The sequence below is a fragment of the Aotus nancymaae genome, unplaced genomic scaffold (assembly GCF_030222135.1).
Source record: "Aotus nancymaae isolate 86718 unplaced genomic scaffold, 86718_ANA_hifiasm-v0.15.2.pri h1tg000016l, whole genome shotgun sequence".
Classification (NCBI taxonomy): Eukaryota; Metazoa; Chordata; class Mammalia; order Primates; family Aotidae; genus Aotus; species Aotus nancymaae.
The window spans coordinates 20790708-20818011 of NW_026988428.1; the positions used below are offsets into that span (position 1 = coordinate 20790708).

At 33.9% G+C, this 27304-nt stretch overlaps 1 protein-coding gene across 1 annotated transcript in view; it reads right to left on the reverse strand.

Moving 5' to 3' along the window:
* OTOGL (otogelin like) overlaps positions 1-27304 on the reverse strand; it is a 404189-nt gene that overhangs the window by 9513 nt on the left and 367372 nt on the right. The window contains exons 47-58 of the mRNA XM_064376937.1: positions 24870-25084; positions 17376-17517; positions 16260-16445; positions 13827-14039; positions 13258-13362; positions 12866-12973; positions 11444-11545; positions 11024-11128; positions 10901-10941; positions 3761-3824; positions 2662-2840; positions 2090-2194 (exon numbers count right to left, since the gene is read on the reverse strand). Of these exons, the coding sequence (XP_064233007.1) occupies positions 2090-2194; positions 2662-2840; positions 3761-3824; positions 10901-10941; positions 11024-11128; positions 11444-11545; positions 12866-12973; positions 13258-13362; positions 13827-14039; positions 16260-16445; positions 17376-17517; positions 24870-25084 (1565 nt within the window). The remainder of the gene's footprint in view (positions 1-2089; positions 2195-2661; positions 2841-3760; positions 3825-10900; positions 10942-11023; positions 11129-11443; positions 11546-12865; positions 12974-13257; positions 13363-13826; positions 14040-16259; positions 16446-17375; positions 17518-24869; positions 25085-27304) is intronic.

Below are 27304 nucleotides of genomic sequence, written 5' to 3' on the forward strand. Positions count from 1 at the left end.
TTGATAAATTGGTACATCAGACCAGGTCGCCAGCTATGATGAAGAGGGCTACATTTTCTGAATCTCAAGTAACTTTCTGTGCTGCTGGACAAATTGACTTCATTCTGTACAGGCAAACACTTTGAATCATAAGGCTTTTTATTGTCACTCCATCCTTACTACTATTCATGATTCAAACATCTACCCTCTGTTCTGAATCAGGATGTTGACACTTTGTGGTTATTTTCAGATGAACAGTAACTGCTGCACTCTTGAAAGCACTTAAAGGAAGTATAAGCATGCTCTGAATAGTCAACCATTAACCTGGTAAAACATGGGCTTTTCTGTTTACTCAAGTATTAGACCAATATGTAGATATAATCTTAAAGGATTTTAAGCAGTAATGAAGACAGTTTGGGAAAGGAGAAGGCACTTTAAGGACATGAAACCTTACATTACATGCTCTTGGTTATAATTTTTTTTTTTTTTTTTTGACAGCGTCTCCCTCTGTCACCAGGGTGGAGTGCAGTGGCGTGATCTCGGCTCAGGCTCACTGCAACCTCCGACTCTCTGGTTCAAATGATTCTCCTGCCTCATCCTCCTGAGTGGCTGGGATTACAGACATATGCCACCATGCCTGGCTAATTTTTGTATTTTTAGTAGAGATGGGGTATCACATGTTGACCAGGATGGTCTCAATTTCTTGACCTCATGATCCACCTGCCTCAGCCTCCCAAAGTGCTGGGATTACAGGAGTGAGTCACCACACTCAGCTGCTCTTGGATACTTTTAAACATAATAAGTTCATTGGATTCAGGTATTTTCCTTTGCATTTTAAAAAATACGTATTTCTATTTTGTTTGCATATTTAACTTTGTCAAAGCTGAGAAATTCATGAGTTGAATTTATAAATCGACTCTTCATTTGCAGCCAAATGAAGTATTTATTTTTAAAAAGAAAGGGTGAAGAAACCAATACTTATTTGTACATAATAAAAGCATATGTGTGTGTTTACATACATATACATATATTTTTTTTTTCCTTGACACTACGTACTCACCATATCAAGTGTATTTTTGTACATAATATATATTGGCTAGAAAAATGTCAATTGTCTTTTCAAAGAATTTTATCTCTGTGATAGATTATATATATATTTTTTTTTAATTTTTTTTTTTATTGCATTTTAGGTTTTGGGGTACATGTGAAAAACATGCAAAGTTGTTGCATAGGTGCATACGTGGCAGTATGATTTGCTGCCTCCCTCCTCTTCACCTATATCTGGCATTTCTCCCCATGCTATCGCTCCCCAACTCCCCACCCCCCTGCTATCCCCCCTCCCCTCCAACAGACCCCCGTGTATAGTGCTCCCCTCCCTGTGTCCATGTGTTCTCCTTGTTCAACACCCGCCTATGAGTGAGAACATGTGGTGTTTGATTTTGTGTTCTTGTGTCAGTTTGCTGAGAATGTTGTTTTCCAGGTTCATCCTTCATAGGGACATGGATGAACCTGTGATAGATTATATTTATCCTAATCTGTTGATATCTCTGTTAATTTGCTTTAAGAGATAAAATTTTATTTTTGGAATTTGCAAAACAAAATAATAGTAATAGTCAAACTTTGGCTTGAAGATGTCTTACAGATCAGTAAAGAATTCTAATGAACCTACTTTCTTGTCTCTAGATTTTAATTTTATGTATAGCTTAAGGTCTTCTATGAACTTCAATTAGAAAAGATCTATACATATTCAAATTCAAGGAACAGTAATATTTAATTTATCTGAAAACAAAAATTGCTGTCACATAAAAACATTAATTGTTCCTTCCCTTCACAATCAGAATTTCTCAAAGTCTATTTCTTACATCTATTAAAAAAGGAGTAAAGATCTATAATACAGTACGTTTGAGACATAAGTGAAGCATTTTTCTTTACAACATAAATTATCAGATACTTTACAATGTAAGAAATGTAACTGTGTCTTGTGTGCTATAAGTGTACTGTGTTTATTGTATGCAGTGCTGTGTGTGTGTGTGTGTGTGACATTTTCTGAACTTACTACTCAATAACACCTCCTTCAAGAAATAGCAGTGTTACTTTCCATGAAACATACCGCATATATAACTGATGTTCCATTTTCCATATGAAATTTACAGGATACATTTCTGCAGGTACCACAACAATCATAATCACTTTGGGATGGAGCGTATACCTGGTGCTGTATACAATAATGATATATTAGATTAGTGACACCATATCAATATTTTAATGAATTATTTGGGGAGAATTATTTCTTCCAAACATAACTAGAAGCTCTCTCCAGACAACTGTAAGAATTTCTAAGGCTGAATATGAGAAACTTCCAACAATAATTGACTTTATATGGTTATATTAGAAGTGAGATAGATGTTAACCTTTACTTCTGACAGCTAAATTCATCAAGCAGGTCTAACAACCTCTAGTAAGGCAATATGGCAAGCTGTAGATAATAAGACTCCTGAAGTTCAAGATCATACACAGGAAAGTGAAAGTGTATGTTTTATAGATATATTACAAAATAGTAGACTATTAAATAACTATACAGTGTATATTTTCAATTAATGGAGTAGTCACTGTTTTATTCTATAGTTCTGCCATTTTTTAATACATTAACTCTCACCAGAATGACTTATAAAGAATACTTACAACATCACATTTTTTTGAACAATTCACCAGTGTAAAATTCAGAGTGTGAAAGCCTGTATGGTTATCTTTTTCTTCCAGACACTCTATTGTATAACAAAAGTCCCCTTCCAAATACTTTATCATGGATTGTCCAGGATTCAATACTGATACTTCTTGAAATACACACACATCATCCTTTTCTAAGAAGAGAAAAAATGGTCAATAAGAAAATATACTATTGAATTTTTCGCCAATCCATCATTGGAACTTATATTTGAGTCTATGTTTATGTTGTGATGTGCCAATTTTTCAAAACTAATAAAGATCTTCATATTTACATATTGTTAATAACCCAATAGTTTACTTAATAATTAATGTAGTACACTATTCCTTAACATAAAATAAAAGTTTATCTGTAAAAGCAACTGCTGTTTACTGATTGAACTTCCTCCAAAAGCTATATTTTATAGCAAGTTTGGAATATGAGATCTTGGCCAGGCACAGTTGCTCACACTTATAATCCCAGTGCTTTGTGAGGCTGAGGCAAGAGGATTGCTAGAGACCAGAAGTTTCAGACCAGCCTGAGGAACATAGCAAGACCTCAACTCTCAGAAAAAAAAAAAAAAAAATGCTGGGTGTGGTGGTGCATGTCTGTACTACCAGTTGAGGTAGAAGTATTGCTTGAGCCCAGAAGTTCGAGGCTGCAGTGGGCTAGGATAGGGTCACTGCACTCCAGCCTGGGTGACAAACCAAGACCCTGTCTTAATAAAAATAAATTAATAATAATAGCATAGTGTACAAAACTTCATACTCTTTAGATGTCTATATTTTTAATTAAATCTAAACATATCGAAAAGAGCCTAATATCAACTTTAAAGTAATCCGAGGCTTCTGAAAAAATATTTATATTTCTGTCCTGTAATCCAGGTCTCAGAACATTTAGAGATACTACAAAAGAAGAAATCAAAACATAAAATATATTTTAATACTCAAATACTGGAAAATGGCTTAAAATGTATAATATGTGTCTCAAAAAATCAGATTTTTAACTTATTAATAATGAAAAACAGATGCCAATATTATTTATTTATAATGTAAAAGTTATAAAAGACATAATTACCACAGAGATACTGTATGCATCCACAATCACTCTGGAAGTTATGGTCTATTGTAGTAAATTCTCCCTATTGGAAATATATGACTATTACTTATCATTTAGCTTATTATATAACAATTAATATATATATACACACACACATACACATACATACTCAGTGATAACATCTAATAAGTAAGTTCCTTATCACACAGCCAGATACTTTAAAATCATATTGTTTGATTCTGAGCTTCTGTAGGGCAATCAAAGATAACATTTGCCAACCCTGGGAACTTTGCTTCTGGAAATGTTCTCAATTTGCTCTATGGAGGCAGCTCGGAGCTCTGATGTCTGCATCTGCACAAAGCTGCTATAGCATATACAGCAGCAATGAATGAGTATAGTATAGTGGTTAATAGCAGTGGTTAATAGTATAGTGGTTAATACTGCCTACCTCTTAGGATTGTTGAGAGAAATAAATGGATCAATATATGTAAAGAGTTTGGAATAGGGCTGACACACAGAAAGTGCTACAGAGCCTTTTGCTGTTAGTACATTGTTACTATGACAGATGCTCAAACTTTGCCCTGTCAGGACTGACAGAGATTCTTCCCACCAAATACAGGACCAGGCTTAAAGTTTCAAGAATGGTATTTTAAGCATCAACTTTTTTTGGATGCATTTAATTTTCACATGACATTAGTAATAAAATGAATTTGATTCTTGACACAAATAAATGATTCCAATACATTCATATAAAAGGCACTTTTCCTCATAAGCTAATAATTTCTTGCTTTTCATGAGCCTTATAAGTTGTAAAGTAGTTTTATGAACATTAATTCATTTGATGTTTTAGGACTTTAGTCATTAGACAATACCAATGGGACTTGAAATAAATGTTAGAATAATGTAGCTAAAAAATAAATCAAATTCTCCCAGTGCATGACTACTCCAAAGATTTTAAAAAGATGGCATTAGGCTCACATTAACTCTTTTAGGTAACATATACACCTGTTTTTTAATAGTTAAAGCCATAATGTTAACTCTGCTTCCTTAAGCTTAGGCTTAAATCTATCCTTTTATAATCATATCCTTTGAGGCCTTATCCACATATTCAATTATGTTTTTATTCTAAGTAGCCAATTTGACCAAGAGGAAATGCCTCTTTGATTGCTCTACCAATATTAAATATTACCTCAAAAAATATGGTAATTTTTACTCCCAAATGATCATTCCTCTCCTTTAAAGTCTGCAGCAAAATCACTTTAGGCTGCTTCCACTTTGAGCTATCATGAAGAGTGCTGCTATGAACATTCAAGTATAAGTTTTTATGTCGACATATGTTTTCATTTCTCATCAGTATATATTTAGGAGTGAAATTGTTGGGTTACATAGTAACTCTACATTTAACTTTCTGAGTAATAGCCAAGGTGGTTTCCAAAGCAGCTGCACCATTTTTCATTGCCATCAGTAGTGTATAAGGGTTTCCATTTCTCCACATCCTTGCAAATGTATTTTTTTTTTTTTTGGTCTTTTTAGTGGGTTAATATAATGGGTTAATATACATGGAGGGTTATGTATATTTGGGCAAGATGTGCAGTGATATCTCACTATAGTTCTGATTTGTATTTAAGTGATACTTAATGATGTTAAACATCTTCTCATGTGCTATTGGTCATCTGTATATTTTATTTGGATAAATGTCAAGGTATATCCATATGATGGACTATTATTAACAATAAAAAGAAATGAAGTTGTGACACGTGCAACAACATGGATTAACTTTGAAAACATGCTAAGTAAAAAGAGTCAGACACAAAAGATCACATATATGATTATCTTTATAGGAAATACCAAGAACAGAAATACACAAAGAGACAGAAAGTAGAGTAGAGATTTCTGAGGGCAGAAGAGTTTGGAGAGAAATGAGGAATGACTACTGATAGAAACAGGGTTTCTTTTTTAACTGGTGAAATTCTTCTAAAATTGATTGTGTTGATGGTTGTGCAACTCAGTGAATATACTAAAAGCCATTGAACTGTACACTTTAAATGGTTGTATTGTATGTTAGGTAAATTTATTTCAATAAAGCTATTATTTAAAAAAAATTGTAAAGGCCTAAAATACTCTTTTTAGGTTGAGATACATTTGTCTACGTGAATAAATTAATGTGATATTTTTAAAAATCACCTTAGTCACTGAAACAACATTAACCATTATTTAGAGTGAGTACCAGGAACAATAAGTCAGATAAATGCCTGTGTAGAACCATGAATGTTAAAACCAAATCATCATGGATAGAGGGTTATATATATTTGGGTAAGATGTTCAAAGATATTCAAGCTACTAGTTATGTTCTGTGTGTCTGGCAGAGTGCTAACAATATAATAATCATTAAATAAATGCTTGGAATAGTGAATGTCAAAATATGATTCATAATTAATATTCAGACATCGAGAGTCGGACTGGAAATAAGTTAGATGGGCCAGCATCTAGCACAAGTGCTGGGGAAGGAAAACACAAGAAAAGAGAAAGTGGAGAATGGTAGAAATCCACTAGGAAAAAAAATACAGTTATGGTCACAATAAGACCAAGGTTAATGAATGAACATAGAGACCTCTACCCCAAAAAACTTCAAAGGGTCTAGAACAAAGGAAGTATAAAATCCCATAGGAAGAAAGGCCAGGATTTTCTTGTTACATTTGAAGTTATTGAAATGACTCAAGATGCTATGTCACTTTTTCCAGGCCAAAAAAAAGGAGCTCTGAATGAGGTTGATTACAAGTCAAATACCGGGACATCTACTCTCAGCTGCTCCTCTGGCCATTGGAATGTTTGTCCAAGGACCTAGTAATCTTGGACTGTTGGTGTGCAAGACTTGAAACCTTAAAGCTTTTTAAGATCTCTCTCTCCCTCTTCCTCCCTCTCTCTCTAGCTTTCTATCCCTCTCTCTCTCTTCCCTCTTCCCTCCTCAACACATTTGTTCAATGTTACAAATGGCCAACGTCTTTCATTTTGCCCTCCTAAATTAACACTGACTTCACAATATCCAATATGTTTATACATGAATAGCTATACCAGTATCTTTGCTGATCTCCTGCCCTCTAATGTTTTATTGCCATATTCTGCTATGCACTAATAGAAACATCTCCCTCAAACACCATTTTCGTCATAATTTTCATCCTATGCACAACTCTTTCCTCTTCTATCATACGAAATTTGCACGAAGCTCCTCAGGGTAGGATTGTGCTTTTTCAAGTGTCTAGCATGATGACTGCCCATAATTAATCATCAACAAATGTTGGTTGAATAAATAAATGAAAATAATAAATGAATAAATCAGAACTGAATTCCTCAGCCTTGCCTTTAAAGCCCTCCTGGCCAAGTGCAGTGACTCATACCTGTAATACTAGCACTTTGAGAGTCCAAGGTGATAGAATCACTTGAGCTCAGGAGTTCAAGGCTGCAGTGAGCTATGATTGTGCCACTGCATTTCAGCCTAAGTAACAGAGCCAGACTCTGTCTCTAGAAAATAAAAATAAAAAATAACACCCTCCCCAAATATAACAATTTGTATACATTTTTATCTCTCATTCTTACTTCAATTAGCTCTTTCTGCATACATCTATTACCTCATACCTTTGTGAATTTACTTCTGTTTCTAGTAGCCCCTGCCTGGAATAGTTCAACTGCTTTCATCCATTATTTTTAACCTATCACGTTCTTCCAAGCTTTTCTTGATGGTCACCAGCTCTAGAAACTTCTTCACAATGATCTGTATAATGTGATTAACATTCTGAGCATCATGTTTAATTTGTAACAAATTATAACAAAGTAATTTAAGAAATTAAGTTTTAATGTGCTCCCCAAATTTTATTGTTAAGATATCTATACTACCCAAATTGCTCTACAGATTCAATGCAAACCTTGTCAAAATTCTGATGACATTTTTTACAGAAATAGATAAAACAATCCTCAAAATTATTTGAAACCATAAAAAACCCCAAATAGCCAAAGCAATCTTGAGCAAAAGGAACACAGCTGGCAGCATCATGCTACCTGACTTCAAAATGTACTACAAAGCTACAGTAATCAAAACAGCATGGTACCAATGTAAAAGCAGACACATAAACCAATAAAACAGAATAGAGAACCCAGAAATTGATCCATGCATTACAGCCAATTAATTTTTGACAAAGTTACCAAGAATGAACAGTAGGAAAAGGATAGTCTGTTTAATAAATGATGTTGGAAAAATTGGATATCCACATGCAGACAAATTATATTAGACCCTCATCTCACACAACATACAAAATCAACATACAAAAATCAACTCCAAGAGGATTAAAGACTTAACTGTAATGCTTGAAACTATAAAACCACTAGAAGAAAATATAGAGGAAAAGCTCCAGGATATTGGTCTCAGCAATGATTTTTTGGATATGAACCCAAATGTATAGACAACAAAAGAAAAATAGGCAAATGGGAGTACAGCAAGCTAAAAAGCTTCTGCACAGCAAAGGAAACAATCAACAGCGTGAAGAGACAACCTACAGAGTAAGAGAATATATTTGCAAACTATACATCTAAAATGGGTTAATATCCAAAATACATAAAGAACTCAAACACTTTAATATCAAAAAAAACAAAAACAAATAACCTGATTTTTAAAATAGGCAAAGGCTTGAATAGGCATTTTACAAAACATATAAATGGCCAACAAGTATATTTTAAACTGCTTAATATTAATAATCTGGGATATGCAAATTAAAAACACAATGAAATATCACCTCACATCTGTTAGAATGGTTACTATGAAAAAGACAAAAGATAGCAAGTGTTGGTGAAGATGCAGATAAAGCACCCCTGCACGCTGTTGGTGGGAATGTAAATTAGTATAGTCACTATGAAAAATAGTATGTATGTTCCTCAAAAAATTAAAAATAGAATTACTATATGATCTAGCAATTCCACTACTGGGTATATATCCAAAGGAAATAGAATGACTATATTGTAAAGATACCTGCACTCTCATGTTTACTGCAGCACTATTCGCAATAGCAATATATGGAATCAACCCAAGTGTCCATCAAAGGATGAATAGATAAAGAATATATGGTATATATACACAATGCAATACCATATAGCCTTAAGAAAAGAAGAAATTCTTGTCATTTGAGACGTCATGGATGAACCTGGAGGACATTATGTTAAATGAAATTAGTCAAGCACAGAAAGACAAAGAACATATGATCTCATTTATATGCAGAATCTTAAAAAGTTGAACTCATAGAAGGTAGGGAATAGAATGGTGGTTACCAAGCTTGCGGGTAGGGGAGTAAGGTTAGAGGATGCGTTGGCCAAAGGATGCACAATTTCAGTTAGATAGGAGAAATAAGTTCAAGAAATCTATTATAAACATAATGACTATTGTTAGTAACAATGTATTGTATTTTTAAAAATTGCTAAGGGAATAGCTTCTGTGTTCTCACCACAAAAATAAAATGATGTTGTGAGGTAATACATGTGTTAATTAACTCAATTTAGCTATTCCATAATGTATACATATTTTAAAATAACGTGTCGTATACAATAAATACATGCAATCTTTCTCAATCTTAAAAATAGGCAATTAAATTAAATTAAATTAAATTAAACACAAAGATTGTATAGTGCTTCCAGTTTGCCTTTAGAAAACCTATGTGTCCTAGAAAAGACAGAAAGTAGAAAACGAATAGGTCTAACTTGTAAAGGAAAAAAAAAACAGGGAAATTTAAGTTTTAATGTTCCAAAAAATAATACATATAAGTAATACTGATTGAGCCCTTCCTATATGTCAGACACTAAGCATTTAAATTATATTAATTTATTTACCACCTATGATAAGGTATTGCTATTATTTTTATGTTTCAAATGAGAGAAGTGAGCCACAGCTAGAGAAAGGTAGAAACAAAGCAGTCTCACATTCTCTTTCATTCTTGTTTCAATTTGTGCCTTGGCTACATTTTCTAAGGGAATTGAAAGAGTTAAGGCAGAGCAGAAAGAATAAAGAATACACAAACATGCACACATAAAAAGCAATCCTTGGTTGGAATCCTGAAAATCTCAGTCAACAATTTATTCTCTTGGACCTCAAATTTCTCACTTATAAAATGAGATAAAGTACTGACTTGGTAAAGATTCAATAAGATAGTATACTGAATATGTTACGTAACTGTGAGGAACTAGAGAAATACATGGCATTATAATTCTACTCTTGTGTAGATGCATATATAGTGTCCCCACAAAATAATCAAATGAGAGAATTATTATGAGAGTTATTTGTAATGTTTAAACATCCTCTGTAAACCATAAATGAGAGCATCATTAACGAAAATGTTGGATTAATGCTTTTTAAATAAAACAGTGGCATCCTAGGAGGGGTTCTGTTACTTTAAAAAGTACCTCATTCGTTCTTCATAACATAGCTTTGAACTGGAGATTCTGAATAAATTCTCTAAGTGTACATATTGTTTGAGAAGGAAAACAAAGTTAAATATCTTTGCAAAATAAAACACGTCTTCTCTAACAAATAGGGCCAGGAATACATTATCTTTCTGAAGCCTTATCAGCATATCATGAATATAAATATTTAAAGAAAACAAAGACTTGTTAAGCACCACGGGATACATTTAGTGATTAAATAAGTGACACCAGAGTTATCCTTGTTATTTCTAAAAATTAAATCTTTGAAATTTCTATAAGGTTTACATGTTTGTAGATAACTGTTAAGAAGATACTGGCAGTTCTGTTTAAGATTCCCTTCTCCTCTACAACAGATGCATTATTAGTGCACTTTCTTAAAGAATCATTAGAGACAACACTCAATATTAAGATAATTTTTTCAATATTTTGCTTCAGTTTAATACCAGTAAACTTAAATAGATATGACTAGTAGATTCTATTACCAGTTAAAAAAATAACGTATTGTACTTTCCCATCTCAAGTAAAATATAAATTATTGGCTATTTCCTAATATCAGAGCACATTATTTTAATCTACTTGAATACAATTTGATATAGATAATTTTATTAACTCTGAGAAGAATTTAGAAATGAGAGAGATAAAGGAAGAATAAACAGATTTAAATAAATATGACAAGTCAATCAAAATATGTGTTCTTACCACTTCACAAGTTGGCATAACAAGGTTTTCACAGTTACATTCTAAAAGGCAAAAATCAACATATTTACATTGCTCAAAATAATTAACATTATAATAAAACCTTAAAATATGAAAATTAGTTACCACAATGCCATGTTGGGCAACATTGGCCAGATACATTTTTTTTCACAAGATTCATATCTTCTGCACAGCTGAGTAATGGCATAGGACAAAGGTTTGGCTCACATACTAAAAAGAAAAATTAGATGGGTAAAGATAAATTTTATAGAACTGCCATTTCTCATTACCTACCATTTAGTTCACTGCCATTAATGCATGGATTAAGATTTCCCAAGTGCTACCTCTCCCACCACCAGATTGCCATGTGTTGGTGAAGATAAAACAATTGACACATAAACAGGTACAAAAGAGTACTGGTGCTAGGACAGCTCATCAAGTGAAAAACTTTGAAAATGGGTCTGATGTAATAGTCAACTAAGATGCACTGGGCTTCTTAAACATTGGACACATGGAAATATTTTTAAATAGTTAATATACACTTACCACAGTAATACTGAGGACAACAGAAGTGTGTGCTATTAAGATCTACTGTAAGAAATTCCCCATCATTACATATTGGAACAGGTTCAGTGCAAGATTCACAAACTAAGGTGAAACAAAAAGCCAACAGTCAAAGCTGAGCTAAAAATGATGAATTATAATATGAGTTTAAATTATCACGCACAAATCAAATTTTGTTTAAGAAAATAGTAAAAGAAAAATAAGGTGTATCTCCTTATTTGGCCACAAAAACGATAATACTATCTGAGTATATTGCACTATGCTTTCCAAGCACAGTGACATATAGAACATCATCTTACCAGAAAAGTACAACATTCAGATTTCCTAGGTAATTTGTTCTTATTATGATCAAAATTTTATTTATTTATTTATTTATGTTTTCTTAATTCTCTCTCATTGATTACTTGCATTTAGGGATGAAAATGTAGTAGGCATTTGTTCTTTTGGGCTGTTTCAGCATGCCATTTCAACTTTGATAACTATTCTCTGAATGACCTTGAAGAAATGCACCACCCACATGATTTTGGAGTGATCTTTAAAGATGCCTCACATCAGGAGGCCACTCTGTAGAAACTTAGAAGTAATCAGAATCCCTTTGGATGGAGTTTGAGTCATATATCGAGACACGACAACTGAAGAAAAAAAATGAAGTTGGCTCAATCATTAGTGACCTCTACCTAGAGCAGGTGATTTCTCTCCTTCCTGGGGCTTGACTGTCCTGCTTTGTTTTGATCCTACTTCCCCAGATTCTTCCAATAACGGGTTGTGCTAAAGCTAGCCAGAATAAATCAGTTGTGCCACTTGCAGTCAATGAATCTTAACTGATACAAAGAAAGTGTTTTGATTACTTCTGAAACCTATATTAATTACCAAGCAATCTTTGCTATAATAATTCATTTGAAAAAAAAAACTAGAGAATTCTTTCCATTTCAATGTTCAGCTCGCCAGGCAGAATATTTAGCTCCAGTCATTTTCCAGACACTGTTTCTACTATTATTTTTTGAGGTCATGATAGCTTATACATGATATACAGAACATAAAGTTTTAAAGATGTCCTATAAAGTCTTAGCAGAGCCTATTATTCAAGTTGGTTCTTCAAGGAAAGCCAGTGCTAAATTTTTCTTCAAAAAAATTAGGTATTGGCCTTATTTTGGAAAAAACTTGATTCAAATATCTTGGTTATATTTGGACTGATAGATACAGTTTTTGTTGATGGGGAAGGTATTTATCATAATTGTCTAGTCATTTAAAATGTCATACTTTCTTTATGACAGTTCTCATTCAGTTGAATTCCTATAACATCAGAATATTGGTTACCATCAGTCCCATAAAATTCACGTAAAAGAAGGGATTTTTCCCTAGATCTTCTCTCTTCTTCCAAGAAATTGTCTCTAGAATACTCACCACAAAGAGGGGAAAAACAACAAGGTTCTTCCTGTTGAACTTGAATCATGAATTGGTCTTCTCTGCATTCTGGTATTGAAATACTGGGGCATTTCGATGGGTCACATTCTGCAGAAACACAATGATATTAGAAAATTTGTATAGCCTGAGATGATAAAATAACCACATTGTGTTTACTCCTCTTTGAATTTAGAAACAAATAACTTATTTTAAAGTTATTAATCGTATATATATACATATATATGATATGTACCAGATTTTAAAAATTAGCAAACAGCTCCACAATCTTTTTTAATAAATCATTGTCTTGGAGACACAAAGAATGAGAATCTAATTCACTGTTCCAAATAAATAGTGAACTTCGTTCTTAATTTTCAATATTGATTACTTACCACATTTGTACTGTGGACAGCAAGAAAGAGGACTGTGGCCAACAATCAATTTTTGACTATTCGTACATGTTGGGATGGTAGTTTCACACAAAGTCATGTCACATCCTATAAATAAGAAAAATTGTTAAAATATTAGTGAACACAACTAAAATTTGCCAACTCAAAACAGAGAAATGTCTGCCAACTCAAAACAGGGAACTCGAAGCAGAGATATGACTCTCATTCTGCATGTTTTTACACTGCAATTAACCCATTCAGCTAACAAAATGGACCATCTGTGAAAATGCAGCAGCTTTGAGGTTTTTCGATCATTATCTTTCACCCTTGACTCGTAAATCAATGATTTCAAGATCTTTCCTTTTCTCATGTTTTGTTGAGTGTTATTAACTGTGAATAGCCAGTTTTTCATGTTTATTCGACAAAATTGTAATGAAACAAAACTTACATTGAGAAAATGACATTTAGGGCACATTTTAAAAATACAAATCATTATATATGCTCTGCTTTTTCACAAAGAACATCAACATATTTTGTGGAATCAATTGACTATAAGGTTTCTGCATACATACCACAAACTCCCTTTGAACAGCAGGTCCATTTATCAATGATGCCCATGACAACTTCAGCTTCTCGTTCACAAACTGGAGTGGGCTCTTCATCACAGTCAGGTTCTATAGGAATAATGCTTCCATTCTCCAAACATTTGTATAGAGCACATTCATCAATGCCCCCGTTCCAAATCTCCCCAGCAGTGTGGGGTTGGTCTTCACTATCGGTGCATGCTTTAAAAAGACCAACAGTATTATAACACTCATAACCTGGGCACTAAAATAAATCATGCCACCATGTTTTGGTTTCAGACTGTGACATGACCCAGCAACACAGATGATGTGTCACAGTCTATTGTTTTTCTCAGGTTTCTCTTTCATCATCCACTAACTTACATTTTTCTTTAATGAAAGTTTATACCTAGTCCACAGAAAATATTTTTTTCTCCTGGCTGGGTGCAGTGGCTCATGCCTATAGTCCCAGGACTTTGGGAGGCTAAGGAGGGAGGAATGTTTCAGGCCAGGAGTTTGAGACCAGCCCGGGCAACATAGAAAGACCTTGTCTCTACCAAAAAGAAAAATAATTAGCCAAGTGTAGAGGCATGCCTGTAGCTAAGGCCAGAGGATCACTGGAGACCAGGAGTTTGAAGTCTCAGTGAGCTATGACCACTTACTCAAGCCTGTGCAACAGAGCAGACCCTGTCGAGAGAAAGAAAGAAAGCAAGAAAGAAAGAAAGAAAGAAGAAAGAATTTTTTTCCTTTTACAATCACTTGTAAATTTGTATGTCTTCTATAAATAAAATGATCTATTATTTTTGATACATTTTAAGTCCTGTTAATATAATTTATTTGGCTAAATCAAATTCAATAATATAAATTCAGATTAATTTGAAAATAGTAACTGTTAAAAATGAGTGGGATTAGAAAACAAGGTAGTCCCTATCTCCTATAACATTTATATCATATGAAAATTCAAAATATTTCTGCTTTAAAATCTAAAAGTAGAAAGCAGACAATCAAGAAAAATATTTAGTGACTATTATTTTTATGTAAAAGTTTTATTTGATGATAAATACGACCACCTAGTAGTTCTTTTAAGGACTAATAATGATGAATGTTAATGATCATATCCCCCCGAATCATAGATGATCAACCATATCCCCAGCCTCCAGTGAGCTCTTTTTCTATTTACTATAAAACTAAATCTCATAGATCCTAAAGAACAAATATAATCACACCTATATATCCTCAGAGTCTTCCACAGATACTTTCTATACTGGCAAACACAAGCTTATTTCTAAAACTATATATGCATTTCATTTCTCCTTGCCTTTTTCTTTAATTATTAGTCAACTCATTTTCTTTTGACCATAATAAAGAGGCCTATGACTCACAAGTCCTGTGCTGCAATTGTCTCAGTTTTGCACTTTTTCATCTGCCACCACCATGGAGACAATGAGCAAAATAAAATTGTTTGAAAATAAAATTAGAAATACCAAATAAGTTCCCCCAGTGTCTTAGTCCATTTTGTGTTGCTCTAAGAAAATACCTGATAGTGAGTAATTTATAAAGAAAAGAGGTTCATTTAGTCATACTTCTGCTGGCTGGGAAGTTCAAGGGCATGGCACCAGCATCTACTTAGCTTCTGGTGCGGGCTTTTCTCCTGTCTTGTACTATAGTAGAAGGTCAAAGGAGAAGTGGACAGATGTGAAGAGGGATCAGACATGAGGAGGAAACTCCCTTTATGACATTCTGCAGTTTAGGGAAAGATTCCATTTCTGCTAGAACTAATCCAGTCTCACAAGAGCAATAACTCACTCACAACCTTGAGAAGGAATTAATCTATTGATGAGGGCAGTGCCTCCATGACCCAGACACCTCCCACTAGGCCACACCTCCCAGCACTGCCACACAAGGGGTTCAAACCTCAGCATGAGTTTTGGTGGGGACAAACCACATCCCATCATAACACCCAGAGAATAATACATAATCTGCCATTTCTTACATGCTTACTTTCTCAAGGCACCATGTTAAATGTAAAATGCTTTTTACTAAATTATGTAAACCCACACTAACCTTATGAGATAAGTACTATTATTTTCCTCACTTTCCAGATGCATGACCTGAGACTCATAGGAGTAAAAGTAAACCACTATTCCATGAAATAACTTGAATTTGAGTTCAGTCCATAATCTACTCTTAATTCTTGATTTGCCATGCTCTTTCCCAGTTATTATAGGCATGGGTAAAGATTAAAGCACATTACCACTGATACTTTTATAACAATTAACTTCTCTTGAAATCATATTAAAATCAAACAAACAAATTCATTTCCTTTCCAACACTTAAGCTGTCTTTGATAAATCTTTGTTAGCACACCTCTCCAATGTCTCAAAAATTGTTTTTGTTTGTTTGCCAGATCCCTAAGAAGTCATTTTGTACTCTGCATCTTACCACACTGTTTCTCTGGAATGCACTGGGTTGAATGTGGCCTGTGAAGAATAGTTCCGTCTTTGCACACACAGTCTTCTCTTAAATTCAAACAGGAAGAGTGTCCATAGAACCATTGGTTCAGGCATGTTCTTGCTTCACAAGGTCGCACACAGGGTTGATATTCCTTCCCCTCTGGACAACTCAGGGCTTTGAAGAATAGGGAACAAAATTTGCTAATGGTAAAAGTAGCCTATTTAAATTTCTAGTAACAGAAAAAAAGGTCAAATTTCTTTTAGAAAATAAATTTTGCAAATTTTAGTCTCTTCAAATTCCATTTTTCATTTACTCTGTAACCATAAATCAGAAATAAAGGCATTGATGTGTTTGTTTTTTGCATATTTTTGCAATTTTTAAGCATCTCTAAGGGTCTACTGGTATTAGTTGTTATAGTGGGAAACACTTATCAGATGTACAACAAATAAATATGACCAACAGGCAGCCCAAGTCTGGTTGGAATAAACATACAATCAACTATTATGAAATTATTGCTCTGTGCAGTGAGAAGAGATAACAACATTTTGCTCAGAATTAAAACTGAAATACATTTTCAGTATATAACTCAACCAAATCATAAAAAATAAAAAGGCCGAATGTTTAGGTTTGATCCTTCACTGTCAAAAGAAATTACTATTGCTGAGCAGTTTATAAATGATGTTTTAGAAAATCCTTATGGATTGTCAATGATTGTAAAAAGTCATACTATTAAAAATTGAATGCTCAGCTGGTGGGATTATAAATTGGTACAATCTCAGTGGAGAACAATTTGACAGTGTCTAGTGAAATTGGAAATGACACGCATTCCCAGTGAATCAGCAATGCCCCTCCTGAATAGTGATTACCTCTCAGGGAAAAAAGAGAGGAAAGGGCTGGAGAAGGCACACAGGGAGCTTCATGTGTGACTGTTTTATTTCTGAAATTGAATGATGTAACTTGTACTTGTGATATATTAGCTTCTTCTTTGCATTTTATTCTTACTAAATTAGTTTGTGATACAAAATAAAAAGGAATGAAAGAAGTGATTGCGAACATGAAATGTATTTATGATTGAAAAATACTATACAGTTAACAGTTACTTACAGCAGTAATCAGGTGTTCGCCACTGAATACAGATATCAAACTTGTTGCACAGAGCCACATATGCAGAAAGTGCATCACATTCATAGTTCCAAAAATAGGTATAATTGATCCACATCTTTTCACAAAAGTCTTTTGGTGAAACCTAGAGAAACATTTTGCCTTGAAATGAGTTAAGTAGTTTTATTTCTCTGAAAGCCCTAAACTAGACTATGACTATTTGGAAACTCAAAGAGTAGCAAGTTAATATTCATTATACTTCATCGTAGACCTTACATTTTCAAAAATTCTTAGTATTAAACATCATTCTAAACACATTTAAACACTCTACACACCATCTGTACTAATCTATACAAATCTTTCTTATAAAAACGGAAAAGAAAACAGAGTATGTGGACCCAAGCAAAAATTTATTTCTAATATCCACTGTGGGCTACAATTGACTTTTCCATATATTGAATAAGAGTCTGAAAAATTATAGATTAAATTGGAAGCTCCCAAAGCATTCTATAATGGTATACAGCATTACTTATTAAATCAAGTTAGAAATGCTTCTCAAAACTTGTATTAATATTTAATGTTAGTTACATAATTTGTAAAATTTGGCACACCTCAATTTAATTAGAGACTCATTTTTTTCCTATAGAATATGTTCCATTTTGATCCAGAGACACCTGAAATATAAATAATGTAGCTTGTGACAATATTTATTCCATTTTTCTCTCAACTCATTATTCATTAGGCACATATTAAGTATCTAAATTTAGATGCCAAATTCTGATACAGGCCAAAATATCTAATAAAAATACTTAGAATTTTTCATAGCCCATCTTCTTTTCTCAGGGTCTGTATCTATAAAAACCAATGGCATGAAAACAGACATATAGACCAATGGGACATAACAGAGACCCAGAAATAAATCCACATATTTACAGCCAGTCAACTGATTTTTGACAAAGGTGCCAACAGCACCTTGTAAAAAACAATATGGAGGTTTTCCATATTGTTCAAAATTTTCCAGATTTTCCAAAAACAATGTGGAGGTTTCTCAAAAAATTAAAGATAGTACTATCATATAATCAAGCTACCCTACTACTAGGTACATATCCAAGAAAATGAAATCAGTATGTCACGGAGATGTCTGCCCATCCATGTTTACTGTAGCATTATTTGCAATAGCCAAAATATAAAATCAACCTACAGATCTGACAATGGATGAATGAAGAGAGAAAATTTGGTAAATATGCACAGTGGAATATTATTTATCCTTTAAAAAGAATGAAATCCTGTCATTTGTGACAACATGAATGAACTCAAATAACATGATGTTAAGTGAAATAAAGAAGGCACAGGAAGACAAATACCACATGATCTCACTCAAATGTGAAAACTAAAAAAGTTGATCTTATAGAATCAACCAAGTAATTATGGTTACTAGGGTCCGAAGTGGTCGGGAAGATGTTGTTAAAGGGCACAGAATTTCAGTTAGATGGGCAGAAGTCCAAGAAATCTATTGTACAACATGGTGACAATAATTAATAATGTATTATCGAAAAATGCTGAGAGTGGATGTAAAGCGATATCACCACACAAGTGATAATTACATGAGGTAATGCATTTGTTAATTAGCTAGATTTCATCATTCTACAATGTATATACACTTCAAAACATCACGTTGTACACAGTAAACACATACATTTTTATCTTTCAATATAAAAATAAAATTACATGTTTTTAAAGATGCAGAAAACCCCTAAGATTCAACTTTCTTTTTAGTGTTCTTTGTGAAATCTTCTCAGTTTCCAACCACCTTACTTTGCACAGAATACTTGCTTTAGTCATTAATAGCCTCCTTTTAATCAAATGCAATGAAACTGATATTCTAAATTCTCCCTGACCTCTCAGAAGCCTATATTGCCATTAGGATGTCCACTTGCTTAAAATGTTGTCTCTTTTAACTTCAAAGATATCACTCCGTTGCCTTTCCGTCTATTTGATCACTGTCTCTTCTACTTGCCTCTCATTCTGTTTTACTACAGCCTATCCTCAACGGTAATGTTCTCTAACTGAAAATGCTCTCCCCAAGCTTATCTGTTCCCATGGTTTCTATCACCATTTGAGAAATTTAAACTTTTTGTCTTGGTTTCTTCATGTGTGAAATAGAATTAATAGTAACAACCACTACTACCTAAGATTACTGTGAAAATTAAATATGCTACTATATGGAAAATGTACAGAAAAAAACCCTGGCACATCATAAATTATCATTATTTTTAAAATTCCATATACTAATAGCTCTTCAAACCTGATCTCTAGCCTCAACTTATCTCCTCTGAGCTCCCAAATTATGCTCCAGAGTTTCTGCTGGAAATTTCTACTTTGATGATGCCCATGACTTAATCTGCCCAAAATAAAAAATTGTGTCCCTTCTCTACTTAGCCCACAAAAGCTGATTCTTTCATATTCTCTACTTACCTACTAATTGATGCACATTTTTATCATTTATTGAGTACCTAACTACATATCAGGCACTGTGATATGCATAAGAATAAAGGTAAATAAAACAGACCTGTTCTTTGCTTATGGATTTCAACAATGACAAAAACAAAGCCTTTGAGTAAGGTGAAGAGAAGCCACCATGCTAAAAAGGATTCAAAGAAAGAAGTATTCCAGCAGGGGAAACAGCAAGAAGAAGAGCCTTTTGGCAGAAAAAAATTCTTGGAATATTAAGAGAGCTGAGAGGAGGCAAAAATGGTTGGAGCTTAGCAAACAAGAAGAGCTTAGCACAAGATGTGGCTGGAGCAGTATGTGGGCCACATCATAGAGGACATTGTCAGCCCTGGTAAGAACTTTGGAATGTACTCTAAGTGAAAGACATTGAAGGATTTTAGGTAGAGAAATCACACAATTCTGTTTATAATTTTAAGAGATCATTCTGCCTGCTTTGTAGAGATTTGCAAATGACGATGAAACTCAGTGGTAGAAAAATCGAATTATAGGTCTTTGTCATTGGACCAGGCAAGAGATGATAGTTGTCTAGATTCAAATGGTGGTGGGAAGAAATGCATGGATACTGAAATATTTTGGGAGTGGACCCAATAAGACTTGGTGATAGCTTGGATGGCACAGATTGAGACTCAACAAGGCATGAAGAATTTCTTTATCTTGATATGTTACTCTGTTTAAGCTAGAAAGTTGAAGTCATCTATAAATGCTCACCCTCCCTTAGCACTAACATCTAATTGGTCCTTAAATCCTCCCCATTCCACGTCCCAAATGTCTCCCAAATGTCATCTTTCCTTTCTGAACATGCAGCTATCCTCACTTGCTTCTCCCTGACCAGCAGAGTCCATCAACATTTTCCCAAAGTAGATTTGCTTTAAAATAATTCAACAGGGGCGGGGTGTGGACAGAAGAAGTGAGAAAGATAGGCAGAAAAAAGAGAGGCAATTTTTTAAATGATTTTTTAAAATCTGGGTGATGGACAACTAAAGGTTCTTATATTGTTCCCACCACTTCTGTGAATATGTAAATATTACCACAATAAAAGGTTACAATAAGCAAATAAAAACTACTCAAAGACCTTTTAATTAGCTACCTTGCTATACCTGTCTAGCCCATCTTCTTCAGGCCTTCATACAAATCTATTGAGCAAATTGTCACGACCCTCCCATTTTTTTAGTTCTTAACTTTTTTTTTCTTGCAAGAGGACTTTAATGAAAGTAACTCTTAGAAGCAGAAGGTAGAGAAAGGGAAACTTTATGTCAAGGTTGATTAGAGTTCAGCCCAAAGAAGCCTCTATAAACTCAAAATTTCTTTGAAGTATCTTTTTTGAAGTCATGCAAGTTTTACATTCTAGTGCTTAATAGTCTGTGTCTTTTAAATAAAAATAATGTCTTAAGGCTTGAGACTTTAAGAGAAAAAGAAAAGAAATACACCCTGCCTATCTCATGGATTAATGGACACTTTGGTATTGCATTTGATCCCTAAATATTCACTTGAGAAATCTGCAGTGAATTGAGATCTGATGCCAAATATTGAGTTCAGCATGATGGCAATACTGTGTCTTCTCTACCTCAGTTTTGCAATATCCAAGAACTATGTGAGTAAAAAGAAAATGCATTTTCCACTATTGTACGCACTGTGCCAGAGTTATCACTGAATCATGACGACCAGAATGCAGCTAAAGATGTTGTCTGAAGACACAGGCTACTGTGTGTAGAATCCTCATAAGCTTTGTAAGAGTCTCTTTTAGTTTCTCAAGGAAACACATCTAGAGGCTTTGAGTACCTGAGAATCTGAAAGTGCTAGTAGTTCCTACAGTCAATTATTTTTATCTTATTCTCAAACTTCTTTTATAGTATTTTAACTTGGTCACACTTGAAAGAAAATCTGCTAAATAAGCCAAGTTTGTAAGCTCTTCTTTACCATTACAGTTAAAATAATCCACGTACATTATTTAGGTTTTACTTTTTATCTTTTCTTTCCATGATGAAAAGTTACATTTTCAACTCTGACTGTAAAAATATTATAGCCATGGCCGGGTGTGGCAGTTCATACGTGTAATGCCAACACTTTGGGAGGTTGAGGCAGGTGGATCACCTGAGGTCAGGAGTTTGAGACCAGCTCGGCCAATGTGGTGAAACCCCATCTCTACTAAAAATTCAAAAAATTATCCAGGCTTGGTGGCATGTGCCTGTAATCCTAGCTACTGAAGAGGCTGAAGCAGAAGAGTCACTTGAATCAGAAAGGTGGAGGCTGCAGTGAGCCAAGATCACGCCACTGCACTCCAGCCTGGACAACAGAGCAAGACTCCTCAAAAAAATTTTTTTTAATTTTATATATATATAAAATTATATTGGCTATATATATATATATAGCCCATACCTTCTTTAGTTATACTAATTTATATCTCTGTAGCAGATAAAATGGCAAATTAACTTCCTTTTGTTGAAAAAGATATTCAAACTATAACACTTAAAAAAATCGTAAAAACTTATCCCATCATCTTTGAACGGCCTAAGAAAATATAAAAGCAAGATGTTCCTTGTGAAGAGAGTGTTGGATTTAATGAGGATCTTGATGGAAAAGCCTGACCTTCCAAATGATTCTAAAACTAGTTCTGAAGTTTTGAGCCAAGATTACTTGTTATTTATAAAATAAACAATCAAGCAATATATTCTAGTAATTGTCCTTAAATTCTACATGATTGGTTTTTAGATGTTACCTTAGGAATAGTTTTGCAGTTGTTGATTTTGATTTTCCAGTATAAGACACAACATAACTTGGTGCTCATTTTATATTTCTACAATAAACAAAACTCACTCTTTAAGTAAGCATTAAGGTATCTATTATAATTGCTAGATTAGCCACACATGCTAGTGTCCAATTCCTCATGTATATTTGGATTTTAAATTTTTTTGCTGTCAAATTTACTGGAGGATTTTGTTTTGTTTTGTTTTTGAGATGGAGTTTTGCTCTTGTTGCCCAGTCTGGAGTGCAATGACATGATCTCAGCTCACTGCAGCCTTCACCTCCCAGATTCAAGGAATTCTCCAACCCCAGTCTCCCAAATAGCTAGGATAATAGACATGTGCCACCATGCCCAGCTAATTGTTACATACTGGAGGATTTTAAAGGAAAAGTAGAAGGTATCACAGACTAAATGGTATCCTATGTGGCTTCATTATGCCTTGGATAGTCAAGCTGAAAGTTTCCTGATATAATCAACCTTTCAAGTTCCCAGTTAAAAATGCAATTTTAAAAAATCATGATGCTTTAAAAAAAAACAGACTAAAGTGGCACTGAAATGAGTTTTAAAGTATTTGCTATTTCTTCATGTTTACGTGTATGCATTTTTAAAATGTGAACATTTAAAACTTATTTTCATCCAAATCTCCATGTAAAACTGAAACTCCATAAAGATATGCCATTTTTATCCCATGACTTCATACTTTTGTCTTTTCCCTCAGGGAATGCATAGGGCAGCATCAAAGGTTATTCACAGTGAGCTCCTTCCTGACTTGACAATTCCCTTGCTTCCCTTCCCAGACTCTTCTCTTCATAGATATTGCACCAAACTCTTTCAATATTTTCCTCACATGACCTTTAAACCAAACTTTCTCTTGCATATACAGTCAGCCCTCCTTACCCAGGGGTTGCACATCCATAGATTCAATCAACCATGGATGAAAATTATTCAGAAAAACCAATGTGAGAGCGATCTGGCTGCAACATGTCACCCTATTGACTGCCAGGATTGATTCAGCTGATCTGGCTGGCTGGGCAAGTGTCCCATTACTCCCTCACCACTCCAAGTGCATCCCTCCCAAAGATGTGCATTCGGTTGAAGAGGATGACCATTCCTGATAGAGGACAGGTCTTCGGCCAAGGGTATACAAGTAGCTGCACTCCCCTGCTAGAACCTCCAAACAAGCTCTCAAAAATATTCAGAAAAAGAAATAAAAAGTAATACAAGAATTAAAATAATAAAAATGTAAAAACCAATACAGTGTAAAAACTATGCACATAGCATTTATATTATATTAGGTATTATAAGTAATCTAGAGATGACTTAACATATATGAGAAAATTGTGTAGGTTATATGCAAATACTATACTATATATTATAAAGGGACTTGGATGTCCAACGATTTTGGTATCTGTGGGGGTTGTGGAACCAACCTCCCACAGATAATGAAGGACCATTTCATTGATATCTCTGCCTGGAACTCCATCTCTCCCTCTTCTTTCCTGGCAAACTCATACTTCTAAACAATTCAAAGATTTAAACTCCATGAAGTCTTCTCCAAACCTGTGCTCCTATGTACCTCCGTAATGTATATTTTAATGTATCTGCTCACAGACTTGCCTTCCTACTAGGCTCCTTGAGGGCAAGGAAAGCGTCCTATTCATTTTTATCAAAGGAATCTAACACAGTGATTTTATGTGCTAGATGATCACTAAATTTTAGTTAAATAGTACATGAAATACTGTATTTGTTCTTTGTCTTCAGTAACGGATCTTTTTTTAACAATATAGATTATTTAAAATTCCTACCTATCACTTAAACTCAGAAAGTTGTAGACTAATAAAAACGAAGTAAATTGCGTAAGTGACAGATTCTATTTCAAGTATATGCCTAAGAAGCCAGGATCATAAGGAACTGATTAAAGCCTCACTATCTTGGTTTTGATACTGTTATCAAATGTCATTGATCTCTGTCTCCTAGAGACATTTTTCCATAGGACAAACTTTCATTTTTTTTGAAAGCTGTAGATATAATTCTAACAAAACATAAAGAAAATAAATAAAATTATCCTTCTTGTGTTTGTAAGCCTGTAAACAACAAATGATTCTGAATTCCAAAACATACTAACAGAAGTTTGGGGGTTTTGTTCTTAGTACAAGAACATCATAGCAAGAACAGTAATGTATTGGCCTTTACTCTCAAGATATATAACATGAAAGTATTATTTATGGTTGCTTCCAACTTACTTTATCATGACATGGAATGAAAATTCTTCTATTTAATAACTCAATGCAGTGGCTGCAATCATGCTCAGTACAATTCCTAACAGGTCTTCTCATTGTTACTTCAAAGGATTTCTCAATTTCCCAGCTCTCAATAAATAATCCTATGTCTTCCATATTTGTAATAATTGTGCCATTTTGCATCCTTAGATCATCATCTGGATCTTCATTGCAAATTCCTTGAAAGAATATGTAACAGAAGGAAAAAACTTCACTTAAACCAGTGTAGATAGCACAACAAAATCAGCTAAATAATTGATTTTAAAAGAATGAATGATTTACTGAATGAGATGCCAAGTTTATGTATCCTTGAACTTTTACATTGATAGAACTTTTTAAATTATGTTCTGATGTTTTGATAAAAATAGTGCAGAACTGTCTTAACCCAATAAGAAATAAATCAAAGGCCTAGAAGTCAAGATGTAGGAAGAGATCAGAGAAGATTAGGAAAGAAGATATTGATTCTGCTCCTACATTCTTTCATTGCTACTACCATATTCTAACCTAGTAACTAGTTTTGAGCCTGACAAGGTACTTTCTACAAGAATGGACATTTGGTGATTGGCTCCCAGGCTTCCACTTCCCCATGAAAACTCAGCCTGAAAATATTAAATATTTTTCTTTCAGGAACTATCAGTGCTCCATCACCTAGTGCATTACATCATTCCAGGTGAGGGTTCTCATTGGCATAAAGGTAATCTTCACTCCCTTGCATTAGCAACTGTTCCACATAATCCAGGTATAAACCAGCAAGCTTGCAGCAGTCACCTAGGCACATCAATTCATTCAACATTGGGACAACTATTGTCAAGCTCAGGACTTGACTTGGGAAATCTAGGACACAGGCAATTTCCCTTCCTTAGGATCACATGACCTGTTGATGGCTATAATGGTTTGACCTGCTGCAGCCTCTATCTTCCTTGAGAAAATATAAACTGAAGATGAGCTTACTCATCATTAAATGCAGTGCAGAGTCAAGGAAAGTAATGATACCAGATCTATAATCATACCTTACCCGAATCCCACCCTACTTTAAGACATAATTTTTCTTAATTCCCAAGACCCTGGATTATGAAATATATGAATCCAAATTTTCTTCAAATGTCAAATTTTAATCCCCAAGGAGATATATCAGGATTAATAAAGGTTGCAATGTCTCACCTTTGTAAATACACAGGGTACTACGTGGAATTAAACATTAAAAAAAAAAAAAACTCAAGTGCACTACATTGTAAAAAAGCTACTATTTTTTAAGTCTAAACTTTCCTGGAGAAAGGTAATTGCTAGTAAAATTATGTTTTCACTGCAACTTCAGTCACCACTCCAGAATTCATAGTGCTGTGCAGGATGAGATGTCAATATAGGCCTCTCAGTGCTCAGACTCTGGATAACAGTCTTACTCACTATAAGTTCTTCAGCCAACACCTAGCTTAGTGATCCTGACAGCACCCAGATTTCCCTTTAATGAAGCATATTTCTCTCATTGTGGAGATATAGGAATTTAGGGCATGAACCCTGGTTAGCAAAAAGGTGATCCTAGACCTCTCTCTTCAGTGTTTAGTTAAGAATCCAGCTAGCAGAGTGGCTGTCTCATAAAGCAAGAGTAATAGTAAAGAAGGATAAAAAGCCATAAAAATCAAACTGAAATAATACCCTTCAAAAATGGTAAGTTTTAGGTGAAAACATGCATTTCCAGTCTCAGTAATTACTTAATAATAAGTTTGAATTTAGTATATGTACTCAATAATGGCTATTTCCAAATAATAACCTTAAGTCACCATAGAAATTTATGCTATGTTTAGCATACTCTAAACAAGTGAGGAACTATAAAAACCACTTAAGCAAAAATTTCCAATAAATCTTTACATTTTTAAACAGGAAATTTGGATATTTTATGTAATTTGTTGAGGGCAAGGACTTATTCATTTCTGAGTTGTTAGCATTAAGCGTAATGTGATCCATAAACTTTTACCTATGGAAGCAGAAGGTGATCCATAAACTTTTACTCAGTTAATATTTTCTGAGATTAAAAATAGATACATTTGTACTAAATCAGCATTTATTGACTGTGTGTATTTATGTGTTACGTTTATATTAACTTTCACATGTCATTCAAACAATCTTGAAAGTAGATATTACTGTCCCCTTTTAAAGATGAAGAAACCGAGGTTCTCTTAAGAGCACACAGCTGTAAAAAGAATAACTCATGTTCAACTTTCTAGCAGACACCAGAGCCAGTATTCTTTTAATATCATCATGTACCTACAAATATTTCTAATTTGTTTCCTTTGACTTAAACTCTTTATATACCTGTGTAATATATTGTAACATTAAACCTAGATGTAACGGTACATCTAAGTTTTACATTTCATAATAAAACTAGGACAAATATTCTGAAC